General features: G+C 40.3%; 1 protein-coding gene across 3 annotated transcripts in view; it reads left to right on the plus strand.

Annotated features, from left to right (window-relative positions):
• PAIP1 (poly(A) binding protein interacting protein 1) overlaps positions 1 to 16,148 on the plus strand; it is a 32,232-nt gene that overhangs the window by 6,220 nt on the left and 9,864 nt on the right. For all 3 annotated transcript variants that reach the window (XM_056112016.1, XM_056112014.1, XM_056112015.1), the window contains exons 3-7: positions 4,681 to 4,866; positions 7,116 to 7,228; positions 11,645 to 11,756; positions 12,307 to 12,432; positions 15,344 to 15,450. In XM_056112016.1, coding sequence (XP_055967991.1) covers positions 4,681 to 4,866; positions 7,116 to 7,228; positions 11,645 to 11,756; positions 12,307 to 12,432; positions 15,344 to 15,450 — 644 coding nt within the window. The remainder of the gene's footprint in view (positions 1 to 4,680; positions 4,867 to 7,115; positions 7,229 to 11,644; positions 11,757 to 12,306; positions 12,433 to 15,343; positions 15,451 to 16,148) is intronic.

Here is a 16,148-nt window from a genome sequence, read left to right on the forward strand (position 1 = left end):
CAAAGATGTATCTGAAAATCTCTTTAATTTTTTTATTTTTCAGTTGTTTTAGGGCCATACCCAGATATGCTCAGGGCTTACTCGTGGCTCTGAGCTCAAGGGATCACTCTTGGCAGTACTCAGGGGACCATATGGGGTAGTGGGGATCGAACCCAGGTCAGTGGCATGCAAGGCTAGCAGCATGCAAAACTAGTGCCTTAGCCACTGTACTATAGCGCTTGTCCCAAATCTCTTAGATTTTCATACTCTGTCTAGCTGCTCTGCTAAAATATTACTGGAGTCTGCTGACTTGCTCACCTTTCTCTTCTGCACTCTTGTTTCTCTCCAAAGAAGGTAACTAGGGTAGTCTTTGCTATTCTGAATTTTTGTCTGCTCATTTTTGTTTTATTTCCACTGCTTTGAATTAAGTTCGCATTTCTCTCTCTCTCTTTTTTTTTTCTTTTTGGGTCGCGTGCAAGGCAATATGGCCGACCCGAGTTCGATTCCTCCGCCCCTCTCGGAGAGTCTGGCAAGCTACTGAGAGTATCTCACCTGCACAGCAAAGCCTGGCAAGCTCCCCGTGACATATTCGATATGCCAAACACAGTAACAAGTGTCACAATGGAGAGGTTACTGGGCCCGCTCGAGCAAATCGATGAACAACGGGAGGACCGTGACCGTGATCTTTTTGGGTCACACCCGGCGATGCTCAGGGGTTACTCCTGGCTTTGCACTCAGGAATCACTCCTGGCGGTGCTCGGGGGACCATATGGGATGCTGGGAATCGAACCCGGGTGAGCCGCGTGCAAGGCAAACGCCTTACCCGCTGTGCTATTGCTCCAGCCCCAAGTTCACATTTCTTGACGATTACTCAAAGCACATCCTTTGAAAAGTACATTTTGTAGTGAAAAAATAAAAGACATGTGCTCAGCTTAGATATCATTTGACTCATGGTAAAGATGGACAAAATTTATACTTCTAAAAATGTGGCCTTAGAGTACTAAAGCACACAGATCAAAAGAATATTGAAATCCCTGTTTCGAATACTCTATGGCTCCCCTTTGCTTAAAACAGGTTCTTTTTTTGGGTTTTGGTTTTGTTTGGGGGCCATATCTGGTGGGCTCAGGGCTTACTCCTGGCTGTGGGCTCAGGAATCACTTGTGGTGGTGTTCGGGGGCCATATGGGGTGCTGAAGACTGAACCTGTGGGTTGGCCACGTGCAAGGCAAGTATACTACCTTCTGTACTAACTCTCTGGCCCTTCAAATAAGTTCTTAATCTCATGGAATATAAACTGAGAGGAGGACTTTGTCCATTACATTCATAGCATGATAGGACACTTAGAACTATAGACTTTGGCACTTAGTAGGCACTCAGCACTCTTTTTTTTTTTCCCCCTTTTTGGGTCCACCTGGTGATGTTCAAGGGTTAGTCCTGGCTCTGCACTCAGGAATTATTTCTGGCAGTGTTCAGGGGACCATAATGGGATGCCGGGCATCGAACCTGGGTCAGCCACATACAGAAAATACCCTACCCACTGTACTATCCCTCCAGCCACAATACTCATGTTTTTGTTTTTGTTTTGTTTTGTTTTTTAAGTTTTGGGTTTGACTTTTGGCCATACATACTCAGCAGTGCTCAGGGCTGTATGCTCAGGGGTGATGATTAACTATCAAACCTGGTCCACTGTGTGCAAAGCAAGCACCTTAACTCCTGTACTATCACTCTAGTCCCGTTTTTCTTTCTTTTTTGTTTGTTTGTTTGTTTTGTTTTGAGGAGCCAGCCCAGCAGTGCTCAGGGCTTACTCCTGCCTCTGCATTCAGGATTCACTCCTGGTTGTACTCCATTGACCGAATGGGATACCAGGGGTCAAACCCAGGTCAGCTGCATGCAAAGCTAATTGCCTGCCCACAGTATTATTGCTCTGACCCCTCTAGTTCCTCTCTATGGTGTATTTTAGGCCTTGCCTGATGATGCCCACAGATCACTCCAGGTGACCATGTAATGCTGGGGATCAAACCTGCACCTCCTGCTGAGGAGTATGCACTAGCTCTCTGGCCCAGTGCTCAGTTTCATTGAATCACCAAGTGACTTCTGTTTTGTAGCCTGAGCAAGAAAATTAGTAATGCTTTCTTCAAATTCTTAGGGTAATGTAAGTGAATGTGTGCAAAGCCTTTACCATAATTATCACTTACATGCAAGTGGTGGTTACTAGTTTGTTAAAATATTAGGGGTTTTTTGGTTTTGTTTTGGGGTCACTCCTGTCTCTAAACTCAGGCATCAGTCCTGATGGTGCTTGGGAAACTATGGGATGCCAGGGATCAAACCCCGATCAGCAACTTGCAAGGCAAGCATTCTACTCACTCTATCTTTTCAGCTCCTTTGGGTGTTTTTTTTAACACTTTAGTGCCTTTATGGATAAATGAATACATGAGTATTACTTTTGAAATGTGTTTCAGTGTTCTACAAAATTTATTTGCTGAACACTTTGTGCCTTACATGTAATAGTCACCAGTCTAGGGACATTTATATATTTAACTTAGTCACACGGCTGTGTGATTAATGAATTAGTATTTCATCAACATTACTGCCTTTTTTATGGAGAGTGATTTAACTCAAATTGTTGTATGATCAGACAAATATTTGTCCACTCAGTGAACACTGTAGTGGAGTATATTACAGACACATGGATGATCTTATTTCCAGAGTTCCATTTAGGAAATAGAGTACATGCAATTTGTTATGTTACTTTCACTTCAAAATTTCTAGAAATAAATAAAAATTAGGTATCATGGCCTCTGAAAAGTAGTACTGAAAAGTGGTGCAGAAATTGTTGTAAGCACCACTATTGGAGGAAAAATGGACTTGTTTTGTTTTGCTTTTTGGGTCACACTCAGCGATGCACAGGGGTTACTCCTGGCTTTAAACTCAAGAATTGCTCCTGACAGTGCTCAGGGAACCATATGGGATGCTGGGAATTGAACCTGAACCCAGGTCGGCCGCGTTCAATGCAAACGCCCTACCCACTGTGCTATCGCTCCAGCCCCCAAAATGGACATTTTGACTAAGATTGTGTTTGTCTTCAACAAAGAGCTTCTCTGAATGGAATTTTAATTAGTTAAGTCTATTTTTATGCACGTTAAAGCTTGATGGGGGCTGGAGCTATAATACAGCGGCTAAGACACTTACCTTGCACATGGCAGACCTAAGATCAATCCTCAGCATCCATATGGTTCCCTGAGCACTGAGCACTGCTAGGAATGATTCCTTAGTGTAGAGCCAGGAGTAACCCCTGAGTATCATCAAGTGTCACCACAAAACAAAACAAAGCAGCATGATAAAGGCTTTGAAGTAGTTAGTTCATGTGGTTTCTCATAAGTTTAAATTTCTCATGTTTAACCAGTTCTGTGTTGATGATTCATTTGGATTTTTTGCAATAAACATCTTTGTATGTCAGAGTTGAATTTTGAGCTTTTGTCTTTTTTTGGAGTACAGTAGAGGTAAATATGTTAGACTGTGTGACTAGCTATAATTTGATGCCTTTTGGAGAAAGGTTAATTTCAGGGCTGGAGAGAAAGGACAGCTGGGAAGGGGCTTGTCTCTCCCCAGCACCACTTACTGAGCACTGACAGGTATAGTTCCAAAACAAAGAGATGAATTCCATCAAACAGCATAGTTTATGACACAACTGATAAGTAAACTTTAAAATGCTTCGGGTGGTATTCTAGTCACTGTGAGTGATCTAATTGACAGTTTGGTACATAAAGATAAAACTACAAGAAAGAATGGTATAATGAATCCGTAGTCTTAAACTGTATGTGGCCATTCTGGTGTCTGTATATTGGATCAGTCACCTTCCATTTTGAATTTAATCCTAGGTCTTACTATATCCATAAACAGATGAAAACCTCAATTTTTATATTGAAATGAAATAATGTCTTAAACTAACTCATATAAACCTTTCTATTTTAATCTTTGATTATTGGACAGGGAAGAAGGATAGTTTAGTAGATTTAATTTTATTGAAAAAAAGTTTTATTTGAAGGATTTTTTTTTTAATTAGTGAAACACCATGGGGTACAGTTGTAGACTTACAAATTTTTGTGCTTGCGTTTCAGTTATACAATGATCAAGTAATCATCCCTCCAGCAGTGCCCATTCTCCACCTCCATCAATCCCAGTATCCCTCCCACCACCCCCACTCCCCCATCCCACCCTTCCTCTGTGGCAGGGCACTCCCCTTTGTTCTCTCCCTCCTTTTGGGTGCTGTAGTTTGCAAAGGAGGCATTGGGTGGCAGTCATGTTCAGTCTATAGTCTACTTTCAGCATGCATCTCCCATTCTGGGCGGATCTTCCCAACACCTTTTATTTGGTGCTCCCTTCTCTATCTGAGCTGCCTATACCCCTAGAGTGTGCGGCTGGCCTCCAAGCCATGGAGTGAACCTCATGGTATTTATCACAGCTATTCTTGGGTGTTAGTCTCCTATTTTCTTACTTTATGTTCCCCAGATGAATGCAATATTTCTATGTCTGTCCCTCTCTTTCTGGCTCATTTCGCTTAGCAATATATTCTCCATGTAGTACCACTTGTATGTAATTTGAAGGATCTTTAATGTAATCCTATCTTAAACTAAATTGTCTCATATTTTAACCGGCCACGTGAATTAAAATTTTTCCTTTCTCCTTTATTTTTCCTCTATAGGAATCCTATGAGGATGGTTGTGAGGATTATCCCACTCTATCAGAATATGTTCAGGATTTTTTGAATCATCTTACAGAACAGCCTGGCAGTTTTGAAACTGAAATTGAACAGTTTGCAGAGGCCTTGAATAGCTGGGTTACAACAGATGATGCTTTGCAGGAGCTTGTGGAGCTCATCTATCAGCAGGTAGGTTGGCTGATAGCACAGACTGATCATGTGTGACATCTGCTGAGCCTGAGGTTGCGGGCTGCTCCTGCTCCGTGAGGGAGGCCAGGATCATATTCATGTCTTCAGACTTACTGACTTTTATGATGCATATTACTATATATATATATATATATACATACATACATATATATATATATATATATATATATATAAAGAGTTCTCTAAGTTCCTATGTGTAGTTGGGGATCCAAGGCTAAAACCAGGCAATAAATTCATGTGTGTGACCAATGCTTAGTTAAGTACTTGGGAAATAAATTGAAATTGTGAGGGCTGGAGAGACAGTGTGCAGTGGGTAGGGTGTTTGCTTGCTCACAGCTGACCTGGGTTCTTTCCCCGACACCCAGTATGGTCCACTGAACCTGCCAGGAGTGATCCCTGGAGTGCAGTGCCAGATATAAGTCCTGAGTACGTACCTCTGGTGTTCCCCCCAGCCCCCCCCCAAAAAAAAAGTTGAAATTGGAAATCAAATAAGATAATGTAGAGATTTTTTTAAAAAAAAAAAAACACCTTTTCATTATAAGCTTCTTTAAATCATGTGAAATCTTTAAATTGAAGGATAGCAATAACTTAAGTAGAGGATAGTGTATATGAGGCTCTGAGTTTGATCCTTCTCACCTCCTGAAACACCTGGGATGATTCTATAGGCTTCTGAGTGCTGTGCTGTTGGACTGAGCACAAGAACGTTTCAGCCAAGCATTGGAGTGGTTTCTGGGACTACTGGTGCTGCAGGAAGAGGCCCCTTTTTTTACAAAGAAAAGTTAAACTAAAGGCGAACAGATAGTAATGGGCAGAGTGTAATTCTTGAATTTCAAGATTTTCATGATATTAGCAACATACACATGATACCAGGAAAAACAGTCTTCCCATCATGATTTAGACGCCCAGGGTTCCTTGTGAGTAAAGAAAGAACAAAAAATAAATATAGCTAATAATTACAAAGTACTTATTACATGGCAGGCAGTGCCAGGCACTTAACATGTAATTAGGTCATTCACCTTGATCTCTCAACAAACAGTTAAACTGACTTTCCTAGGTTACTGGTAAGGTGGCCTAAGGGGGATGCTAGGGGCCCTAGGCCATTGTTATCTCTAGACTGGATCAACGACTTTGACCAATTTTTTTTTTCTTTTTTGAGTTACACTGGGCCTTGCACCGGGGTTACTCCTGGCTCATGCACCCAGGAACTACTCCTGGCGGTGCTTGGGGGACCATATGGGATGGTGGGGATTGAAGCTGGGTCGGCCGTGTGCAAGGCAAAAACCCCACCTCCTGTGCTATTGCTCCAGCCCCTGACCGAGTATCTTGAATGGGTTTTGTTTGTTGTTTTCTTATTTGTGCATTGCTTTTTACCTAATATTAGGTAGTGAGATATATTCTCTGCTATTCTTTAAAAACTGAAATAAAAATTAAACTATAAGAGTTTTACTTTGGCTGTGGTATATAATATTTGATAAAGTAGTGGGGTTTTTGTTTTGGGGCTACTCCTGGGGGTGCTCCGAGCTTCCTTCTCTGCACTCAGGAATCGCTCCTGTTGGTTCTCAAGGAGCGATTGATGCAATGCCAGGGATAGATCCTGCATCAGCCATGTGCAAGGGCAACTCCCTACCTGCTGTTCTCTTGCTCTGACCCTTTGATTTCTTCTTTACTCCAAGGATTTCAGGCATTTCTCCAAGTGGTAATCTCATACTATTTCCCATCAATAACTTGCTTAGGAATCAGGAAGCATGTACGGACGTTTACTTCTGTCCAAGGTTGTTCAACAAAGCTTGGGAATCTTGATTTGGACTGCTTGATGCCCAGAGCTGTGCTGTCCTGTGTGTCATCCTTGAGAAATGTCACTGGGTGACTGTTTCTCTAGCTTATCCGTAACTGACACTGTGCAATGGGTAGTTGTATATATTTTGTGGGAAGAAAAAAATGTGCTCAACAGACAGATATTGTCAGTTTTCATTTTGGTAAGCTTTCGGATTAGATGATGAGAATTTGTAAAACTTTTTTCTTTGTACTTTTTCTGACTGTTTTTTTGATTGGGGTTTTTATTTTTTTGTAAGTAGAAGAAAAAATGCTTAACATAGTTACCAGCTAACATTTTTGTATTCAATATGGTTAGTTTGGGAAGGAGAAATATTTTTTCTCTTAGGATATTAAGTGTTTGCATTAATAACTCAATCTGTTTGTCTTATGCATAATTTTTTTCTTTCTGAAAGGCCACATCCATCCCAAATTTCTCTTATATGGGAGCTCGTCTGTGTAATTACCTGTCCCATCATCTCACAATTAGTCCACAGAGTGGCAACTTCCGCCAATTGCTGCTTAAAAGGTCAGTGTGAATTTTTGGAATTAGTGGAAAATTACTTCTAAAGCAATAGAATTTTATTATTTCTCTTTTGAAAGACTATCAGTAGGATAGTATACTAATTGTGCCGGGAATGGGTGGACCATCTTTCCTTATACAATATAAAAATCATAGCTGGGTTTTAATAGGTATTTTTCTTTAAAGGCTTTGGCCATTTCTTTAAAGCCTTTGGATTTGTGCCTTTTCTCAAAACCATGACATTAGAAGTGATCGCTTTTTTTTTTCTCTAAACGCTGTTTACTGCACACAGCTCACACTGCTCCTCTCACTCAGTTCTTATGGTTATTAAAGGCTTCATTTTGGTCTTTAACTTGAGTTCTGATTTGTAAAATCTGAGCACATGCTTTGCAGAAGGAGGCAGGTTCAATCCCAGGCATCACACGTTGTCAGGAAGTAGTCCCCAGCACTTCTAGGAGCAGGCCAGACATCAGAACAAAAATCCCAATCCTAAACCTAATTACACACATGATAATATTTGTAGGGGAGGAACATAAATTTATATGAGGAGCATAAATTTATATGAAGTGAAAATAGAATATGGCAGTGTGCCCACTTTAATGTAAAAAGAGGGACCTCCCCTTGAGCACCGCCAGGAGTAATTCCTGAGTGCAAAGCCAGAAGTAACCCCTGTGCAATGCCGGGTGTGACCCAAAATGTGAAAGAAAAGAAAAAAAATAAAAAGAGGGACCTTTTAGAACTAGGTAAGAAACAAATCACTGTAATAGAAATACTTCAAATAGTTTTGAGGAGGTAACAATTTAGAAAAATACAAATGAAAATTATTAAAATGTATCTGGCTAGCATTGCCTATCATTTTTTAAATGCACATTATATTCTTAAAGAGGGGGAAAGTGGACACTTCCAGGAGGAAGAATTGCAGAAAAGCATCTTCTCTTTCCAAGGACTACTCTACCTTGGCCCTGTATGCCTTATTCAGAGGCTGAAGCCTGCCTGGCTCTTAGAAATAACTGGGCAGTAGTTGTTGGGATCAAATCCAGAGCTCACCCATGCAAGGCACGTGCTCTGCTAAGCTCCAGCCTCAGCTCTAAGCGCTTCCACCCCGTTGCCAAGCTGAAGAGACTATCCTTGTGATTCTTTTTGTTGAACTTCTGTGCCACCCCCAGGGGTATTCAGGGGCTATTCCTGGCTCTGCTTAGGAGTCACCTTTGGTGGTACTCAGTGTTGCCCCAGGAGTAGCTGCCTGCCATACCTTGCCTCCTGTCCTCTCTCTTCAGACCTTAGCTCCATGGATTTTCTTTTTCTTTTTAATGATATGCTGAGATTAATCTCACAATGCACATATGCAAGGCAAGTGCTCTACCATGGAGTTTCATCCCTCCCTGATACAGTTCTTGACTCTGTATTTTTTCCCTCTTTTTAAAATATTTCATTTTTGGAGAGGAACTGAAGCTTACTCCTGGTTCTGTGCCCAGGGCTCACTCCTGCTAGGATTAAATCCAGGTCTACTTTGTGCAAGGCGAGTGCCTTAGCCCTTGTATCGGCCCCTCCTGTGTATATTTCTAGAGCGACCTGATACTGCCAAAGGTAGTAGTGAGGAGGAAGGCTAGTGATGAGTGACATGTTGGGCATAACTCAGTTATAACACATAAGGTATATGCATATTCAGGCTCTGTTCACAGCAACTATCTTTTGGTTTCAGTGAGTTTGTACTATGTATTTTTTTCTGATAACTTTTCCAAAAGAAGCATGTGTTGCTTTTATTTATTTTCTTCTTAAATTTTTTTGAACTTGATTTAAACACTGATTTACAAAGCTGTTCGTCACACTGTTCTCTGAGGTAGTTGGGCATTCAGCCTTCGAACACCAGTTCCACCAGCAGTGTGACCTTTCCTCAACTCACGTTCCCAGTCTCACACCCACCCCCAAGTCTGCTCCTTTGCAGGCACATAGTAGTTTACTTTATATTGCTTGATACAACAAAATGTCAAATGGAATGATCAAAAAATAGTTCTGTAAAAGGAAGTTTGTGAAAATTGTCACCTCTCGCAGTGTTATTAAAACCATAACAGTCTGAGTATTTATCAGACTGTTTGGTGCTAGTTTAGCTTTGAAAATGGAAAAGTTTTGGCTGAGCTGAGGTTCTTTCCATCATCTACAGTTAACCTTGTTGCAGTGAGGGAACCTGTTCACAGGCCATTCCATACTAGCAGCAGCTAGAAGCCCAGTGCCATCCTGTCATGCCCCAGGCCTTACCTCAGGCCTTGCAGGCCTTACACGCCCCACAGGCTGTATGTAAATATGTTAATGTGCAGTTACAGCACTTATAAAACTGCTGTTTTATGTTTCATCCGTCCCTTACCAGCTGCGAATTGCCAACAGACTGCTCTCTTTTTTTTTTTTCTGAAGAGGAATTATTGTGCATGAGATGGTAACAAGTATCTGACTGAAATTAATGTTATTCACTCAATAAAGTGTGTAAACAGTGATTTAAAATAGTCATGCCACAGTATTCTTTTCCTGGGTCTATTGTTGACTCTAACTAAAGGTAAATTCTTGCATGAAGCATTCTTAAGCCATCCTAAACGACCATGTAGAAGCTGTTGAGTCTTTATAACCTGCTCCCTTTGTCACTCACCTGTTGCCCGGTGACCACCCCAGGTCTCTTGTATACATGGCATGTGCTGCTGAGCACATCCCAGATTTAAAAGAAACTTTTTCTTCAAAAGAAAAATTATAATTGATTGTAGCTGGAAATGATCACTTTGGACAGGCACTGAGTGTTGAAAGCAGGTAAAGGAATAAACCTCTCAGTGTCTGCATTGCAAACCCTAATTCCCAAAAGGAAAGGGAGGGGGAGGGAAAAGGAGAGGGAGGTGCCACCATAGAGGTGGGGGGGGGGGCGAGGGGAACTGGGGACATTTGTGGTGGGTGTACACTGGTGAAGGAACCAGTGCTGGAATGTTATATGACTAAAACACAGTTATGAACAGCGTAGTAATTGTATCTCACTTTGATTCAGTTAAAATAAATAAATTTAAATAAAAAATTCATTAATTAACTGGGGCCACAGGGGTAGTTCAGCAGGGAGGGCACTTGCCTAGCCAACGTTTGACCCAGCTTTAATCCCTGGCACCCTGTATGGTTCCCCAAACCCCTCCAGAAGTGATCCCTGAGGACAGAACCAGGAGTAAGCCCTGAGCAATGCCTGCCTTGGATGGACCCAAACTCTGCCCCCCCCCAACTAAAGTTTATGAACCGTAAATGACATTTACTTAATGCTGATAATGACAGATTTGTGATTTTGTTGTAGGAAACATATCAATAAGCTCCTGACAAGTTTTTGGGTGTTCTTAGTTTTTACTGAAATTTTATTTTACTTTAGGTAACATAGTTACAATAGTGTTAACATTCATGGTTTTGATATACAAGGTTACTGATCTAACATAACCACCACCTGAGTACCCATGACCCTGTACTCCTGTCCTTGTGTCAGTTCTAATCCAAGTAGAGGATTTTTCATTTTTTTTTTTTTTGAGGCAGATTGGCCAAGTCAGGGAAAATGTTACTTAATGTCTTTAGTTGCCATTGGAAATGGATCAAAATAGTTGCTTTTATACCCCCCCTCTCTTTCTCCCTCTTTCTCTCTCTTTTCCCCTCCTTCTTCCCCCCCCCCCCCCCTCTCTCTCTGTATTTTTGTTTTGTTTTTTAGTTTGTTTGGGGGCCACACCTATTGGTGCTTGGGACTTACTCCTGACTCTGCAGTCTGGGATCACTTCTGATAGTACTTGGCAAACCGTATAAAGTGCCAGGGATTAAACTGGCAAGTACCCTTCCCATGTACTGTCTCTCTGCCCTCCTTCATTTCTCTTTTTTGTGTAATAGAAATTACAAGAATAATGGACTTATGAATTATGTATTGGGCTGGGGAGATAGGTCGGAAGAGTAGTATGCATGCTGTGCGTGTGTGAGGCCCAGACTGTGAGTCTCTGAACACCACTGGGAGTGACCCTAGAACATAAAGACAGGAGTAGCTCTTAGATTTAGCCTGAAAAAGCAAACAAAAAATTATGTATATATACTCACCTATCCATATAAATGATCTTTTTCAATATTCTTGTATTCAGATAGATCAAAACATTTTACCAAGACAGTTATATGAAAACTTTGTTGCTAAAATGTACGATAGCCTTGATAGGAATGAGTCGAAACTGTATGTCTTAAAACTTGGACTCTATGAGCAGCTGTATATTTGGGTATTTACAGTAGACAGGAATACATCCTGGTCTGAAAAGCTTAGGGTGGTAATGTATTGTGTGTGACTCTGGATTGCTTGTGGACAACTGGATCCACCAGTGACCATCTTGTTTGACTGTTTAATGAAACAAAGATGTAAGATTACAACAGATGTATCTTTGCTAGATGTCGGACTGAATATGAAGTTAAAGACCAAGCTGCAAAAGGGGATGAAGTAACCCGGAAGCGTTTTCATGCATTTGTGCTCTTTTTGGGAGAACTTTATCTTAACCTGGAGGTAAGGAGAGATTTTTCTTAAGTCCTAACAAAACCTGAGAACATAAATGGATCTCACGAAGGGATTTATATTTGCATTTTATTTTATAAAACAGTGAAGTATAATAACTTATATATACTGTAATTGATTTTCTAGACCACTTAAATCTACAGAACACAGTAATTTCTGGTTTCTTAGTTCTTGCTCCAATTGTATATATAAGTATTCCACATAAAATTCACTTTTACTAAACCTACATACAGCACAGATATTTGTAGATGGATCTGTTTGTTGACTACATTGCTGACAAAAGTGCTGAATGTTACTGTATAATGCATTTGCTTGATTTTTCTCAAGCCCAGGTACATAAGTTATACTTCCTTTAATCCTGATTTGAGGACTTAGTATAATAAACACTAATAAAAAAACCTGAATCCACTATCAGATGTACATGTTATCTAGAATATGTTCCTGTGTTTTTGTATTGTTTAATACTGAGTTTGTCAATACTTTATAAGGATCTGTATTATATTTTGGCACAATTGTTTCTATTTTTCTTTTGTCCCAAAAGATCAAGGGAACAAATGGACAGGTTACAAGAGCAGATATTCTTCAGGCTGGTCTTCGGGAGTTGCTGAATGCCCTCTTTTCTAATCCTGTGGATGACAACTTAATCTGTGCAGTAAAATTATTAAAGGTAGGTTTAATTTTATTTTTAAATTTTAACGGTTTCACTATTTAGCATAATTTGGGGGAAGGAGATCACATATTAATGATTTAAAGATAAACTTCAAGTGTATCTACTTAATTTTCTCAGATTTAAGTATTAGAAAATTGCTGTACTTAATAACGATTTAGAAGTGAAAAAGGGATGTGTTACATGTGTAGCATGTATAAGGTGTTTTTTTTTTTTTTTTTTTTTTTTTTTTTTTTGCTTTTTGGGCCACACCCGGCGATAACGGAATACTCCTGACTCTGAACTTTGGAATTACTCCTGGTGGTGCTCGGGGGACCATATGGGATGCTGGGGATCAAACCTGGGTCGGCCGCATGCAAGGCAAACACCCTACCCTCTGTGCTATCGCTCCAGCCCCAAGATTTTATATGTATATATATATTTTCTTTTTTCTTAAATTTTTATTAGTGAAACACCATGAGGTACAGTTGTAGACTTACAAATTTTTGTGCTTGGGTTTCAGTTATACAGTGATCAAACACCCATCCCTCCACCAGTGCCCATTTTCCACCATCACGGGTCCCAGTATCCCTCCCATCTCCCCCATCCCACCCTGCCTCTATGGCAGGGCATTCCCTTTCGTTCTCTCTCCTTTTGGGTGTTGTGGTTTGCGAAAGAGGCATTGTGTGGCAATCATGTTTGGTCTGTAGTCTACTTTCAGCATGCTTCTCCCATCCTAGAAGGATCCTCCCAACACCCTTTATTTGGTGCTCCCTTCTCTAACTGAGCTCCCTTTTCCCCTAGAATGTGTGACTGTCCTTCAAGCCATGGAGCAAAACTCCTGGTACTAATCTCAGCCACTCTCCGGTGTTAGTCTCCTATTTTGTTACTTTATGTTCCCCAGATGAATGCAATCTTTCTATGTCTATCCCTCTCTTTCTGACTCATTTCGATTAACATAATACTTTCCATGTAGTATCACTTGTATGTAAATTTCATGACTTCATCTTTTCTAACAGCTACATAGTACTCCATTGTGTAGATGTACCAAAGTTTCTTTAACCAGTCATCTGTTCTCCGTTACTCAGGTTTCTTCCAGGTTCTGGCTATTGTAAAGAGTGCTGCAATGAACAAACAAGTGCAGATGTCACTTCGACTATACATTTTTGCCTCTCTGGGATATATTCCCAGGAGTGGTATTGCTGGGTCAAATGGGAGCTCAATTTCTAAGTTTTTGAGAATCGTCCATACTGTTTTCCAAAAGGGCTGAACCAGTGGACATCCCCACCAACAGTGAAGGAGGGTCCCTTTCTCACCACATCTGCACCAGCACCGGTTGCTTTTGCTCTTTTGGATGTTGGCCAGTCTCTGAGGTGTGAGATGGTATCTCATTGTGGTTTTGATCTGCATCTCCCTGATGATTAATAATGTAGAGCATTTTCTTATGTGCCTTTAAGCCATTCGGATTTCTTCTTTGAGAAAGTTTCTGTTCATTTTGTCGCCCTATTTTTTGATGGGAGATTTTATATTTTTATACTTTCTTTTTTTCCACTTAATAAATACCATATATCTTTATGTGGCACATATCTTTATCTCTTTCTTTAGTAGCTGCTTAATATTTATTGTGTATATGTATCATTCTCTTAGGTGTCATCAGTTTAGTTTCTGCAGTATTGTCATCTTTCATCTTTTCTTTATGTGTGCAGTTTCTTTGGGTTAACTCTGTAGTTAATTCTGTCTAATAAATTCCAACATGTAGCTTTGATATTGTCAATTTGTGCATATAGTTTTATTAATGCCAAAATTGCCTTTCATGTTTTGTTCATTGCAGCACTGTTTACAATAGCTAAGAATCTGGAAAAAACCTGAGTGCCCGAGAACAGATGACTGGTTAAAGAAACTTTGGTACATCTACACAATGGAGTACTATGCAGCTGTTAGAAAAGATGAAGTCATGAAATTCATATACAAGTGGTACTAATGGAAAATATCATGCTAAGCAAAATGAGTCAGAAAGAGAGGGACAGACATAGAAAGATTGCATTCATCTGGAGAACATGAAGTAACAAAATAGGAGACTAACAGCCAAGAATAGCCGAGATAAGTACCAGGAGGATTACTCCATGACTTTGAGGCCAGCCGCACATGCTAGGGGAGAAGGCAGCTCAGATAGAGAAGGGAGCACCAAATAAAGGGTATTGGAAGGTTCCTCTCATGGTGGGAGATACGTGATGAGAGTAGACTATAGACTGAACATGAATGCCTTTCAGTGTCTCTTTTGCAAACCACAGCACTCAAAAGGGGAGAAAGAACAAAAGGGAATGCCCTGCCACAGATGTAGGGTGGGATGGGGGTATGGAGGGTGGGAGGGATACTGGGATCAGTGGTGGTGGAGATGGGCACTGGTGGAGGGATGGGTATTCGATCATTGTTTAACTGAAACCCAAGCACAAAAATTTGTAAGTCTACAACTGTACCTCATGGTGTTTCACTAATAAAAATTTAAGGGAAAAAAAATTAAAACAGGTAAAAAAACAAAAACAAAATTGCCTTTCAAATGCTGTGTTCCACCAATACGGAATGAGTAGATTTAACAGTGTGATACCTATTTTGCAGAATACACAAATGCCATTAATTTAATACACCTATAGTAATGTGTGTCATTACATTTCAGCCTTGAGGAGAAAACATTGCTGAAAATAATCATACAAGGAGTAGATCACATAGTCACTGACACATAAAGCCTGTGATTAACGTTCTTTCTATTGTGGTTTCTCTCAGCTTAGAAAAATGTAGAGGATATATAGATTGCTGAATATAAAAATACTTGTATAGATTCATCTTTTTCAAATAGTGCTTGAACTGTACTATTCCTTTTAGCTTTTCTGTGTTTTATTGTATTCTTTGTTTTGCTGATTATCTGCCTTTTCAGTTGACAGGATCAGTTTTAGAAGATGCCTGGAATGAAAAGGGAAAGGCTGATATGGGGGAAATTATTCAAAGAATTGAAAATGTTGTCCTAGATGCACATTGCAGCAGGTAGGAAAAGAAATAATGTTAGATAGACAGTAGACTAAATTTCTTACTGTTCTCTGACTCACTTTATTTTGCTTTGGACTCACTACAGGAAAATTTAATTTTTGGACTATCTGGTGATGCTCAGGACCATATGGTCCCAGGGATTGAACCTGAAGTCCTGCAAATGCCTTGCCTGTTATTTTGTTTTTTTTGTTTGCTTGTTTGTTTGTTTTCCCTGCTTTTTTTGGGTCACACCCAGTGATGTGACAGGGGTTACTCCTGACTCATGCACTCAGGAGTTACTCCTGGCAGTGCTCAGGGGACCATATAGGATGCTGGGAATTGAACCCAGGTCAGCCGCATGCAAGGCAAACCATACCCACTGTGCTATCACTCTAGCCAACTGTTTTTTCTTTTAATAGATTATAAAGAAACTTTATTTTTTAAATTTTGTTTCTTTTTTTTTTTTTTTGGTTTTGGGGTCACAACCAGCAATGTTCAAGGATTGCTCCTGTCTCTGCATTCAGGAGTTACTCCTGGCGGTGCTCGGAGAACTGAATCCAGCTTGGCCACATGTAAGGCAAGCACCCTAACCATTGTACTATCACTCCAGCCTCAGTGCTTTGAATGTTTTTAATCTGCTGTATCTGATCAAAATAATTGAAATTTTGGAGGTTGGAGAGGTGTTTGCCATGTACATGCCCAACCCAGGTTTGATC

Source organism: Sorex fumeus, unplaced genomic scaffold (assembly GCF_029834395.1).
Source record: "Sorex fumeus unplaced genomic scaffold, SorFum_2.1 ptg000015l, whole genome shotgun sequence".
Taxonomy (NCBI): domain Eukaryota; kingdom Metazoa; phylum Chordata; class Mammalia; order Eulipotyphla; family Soricidae; genus Sorex; species Sorex fumeus.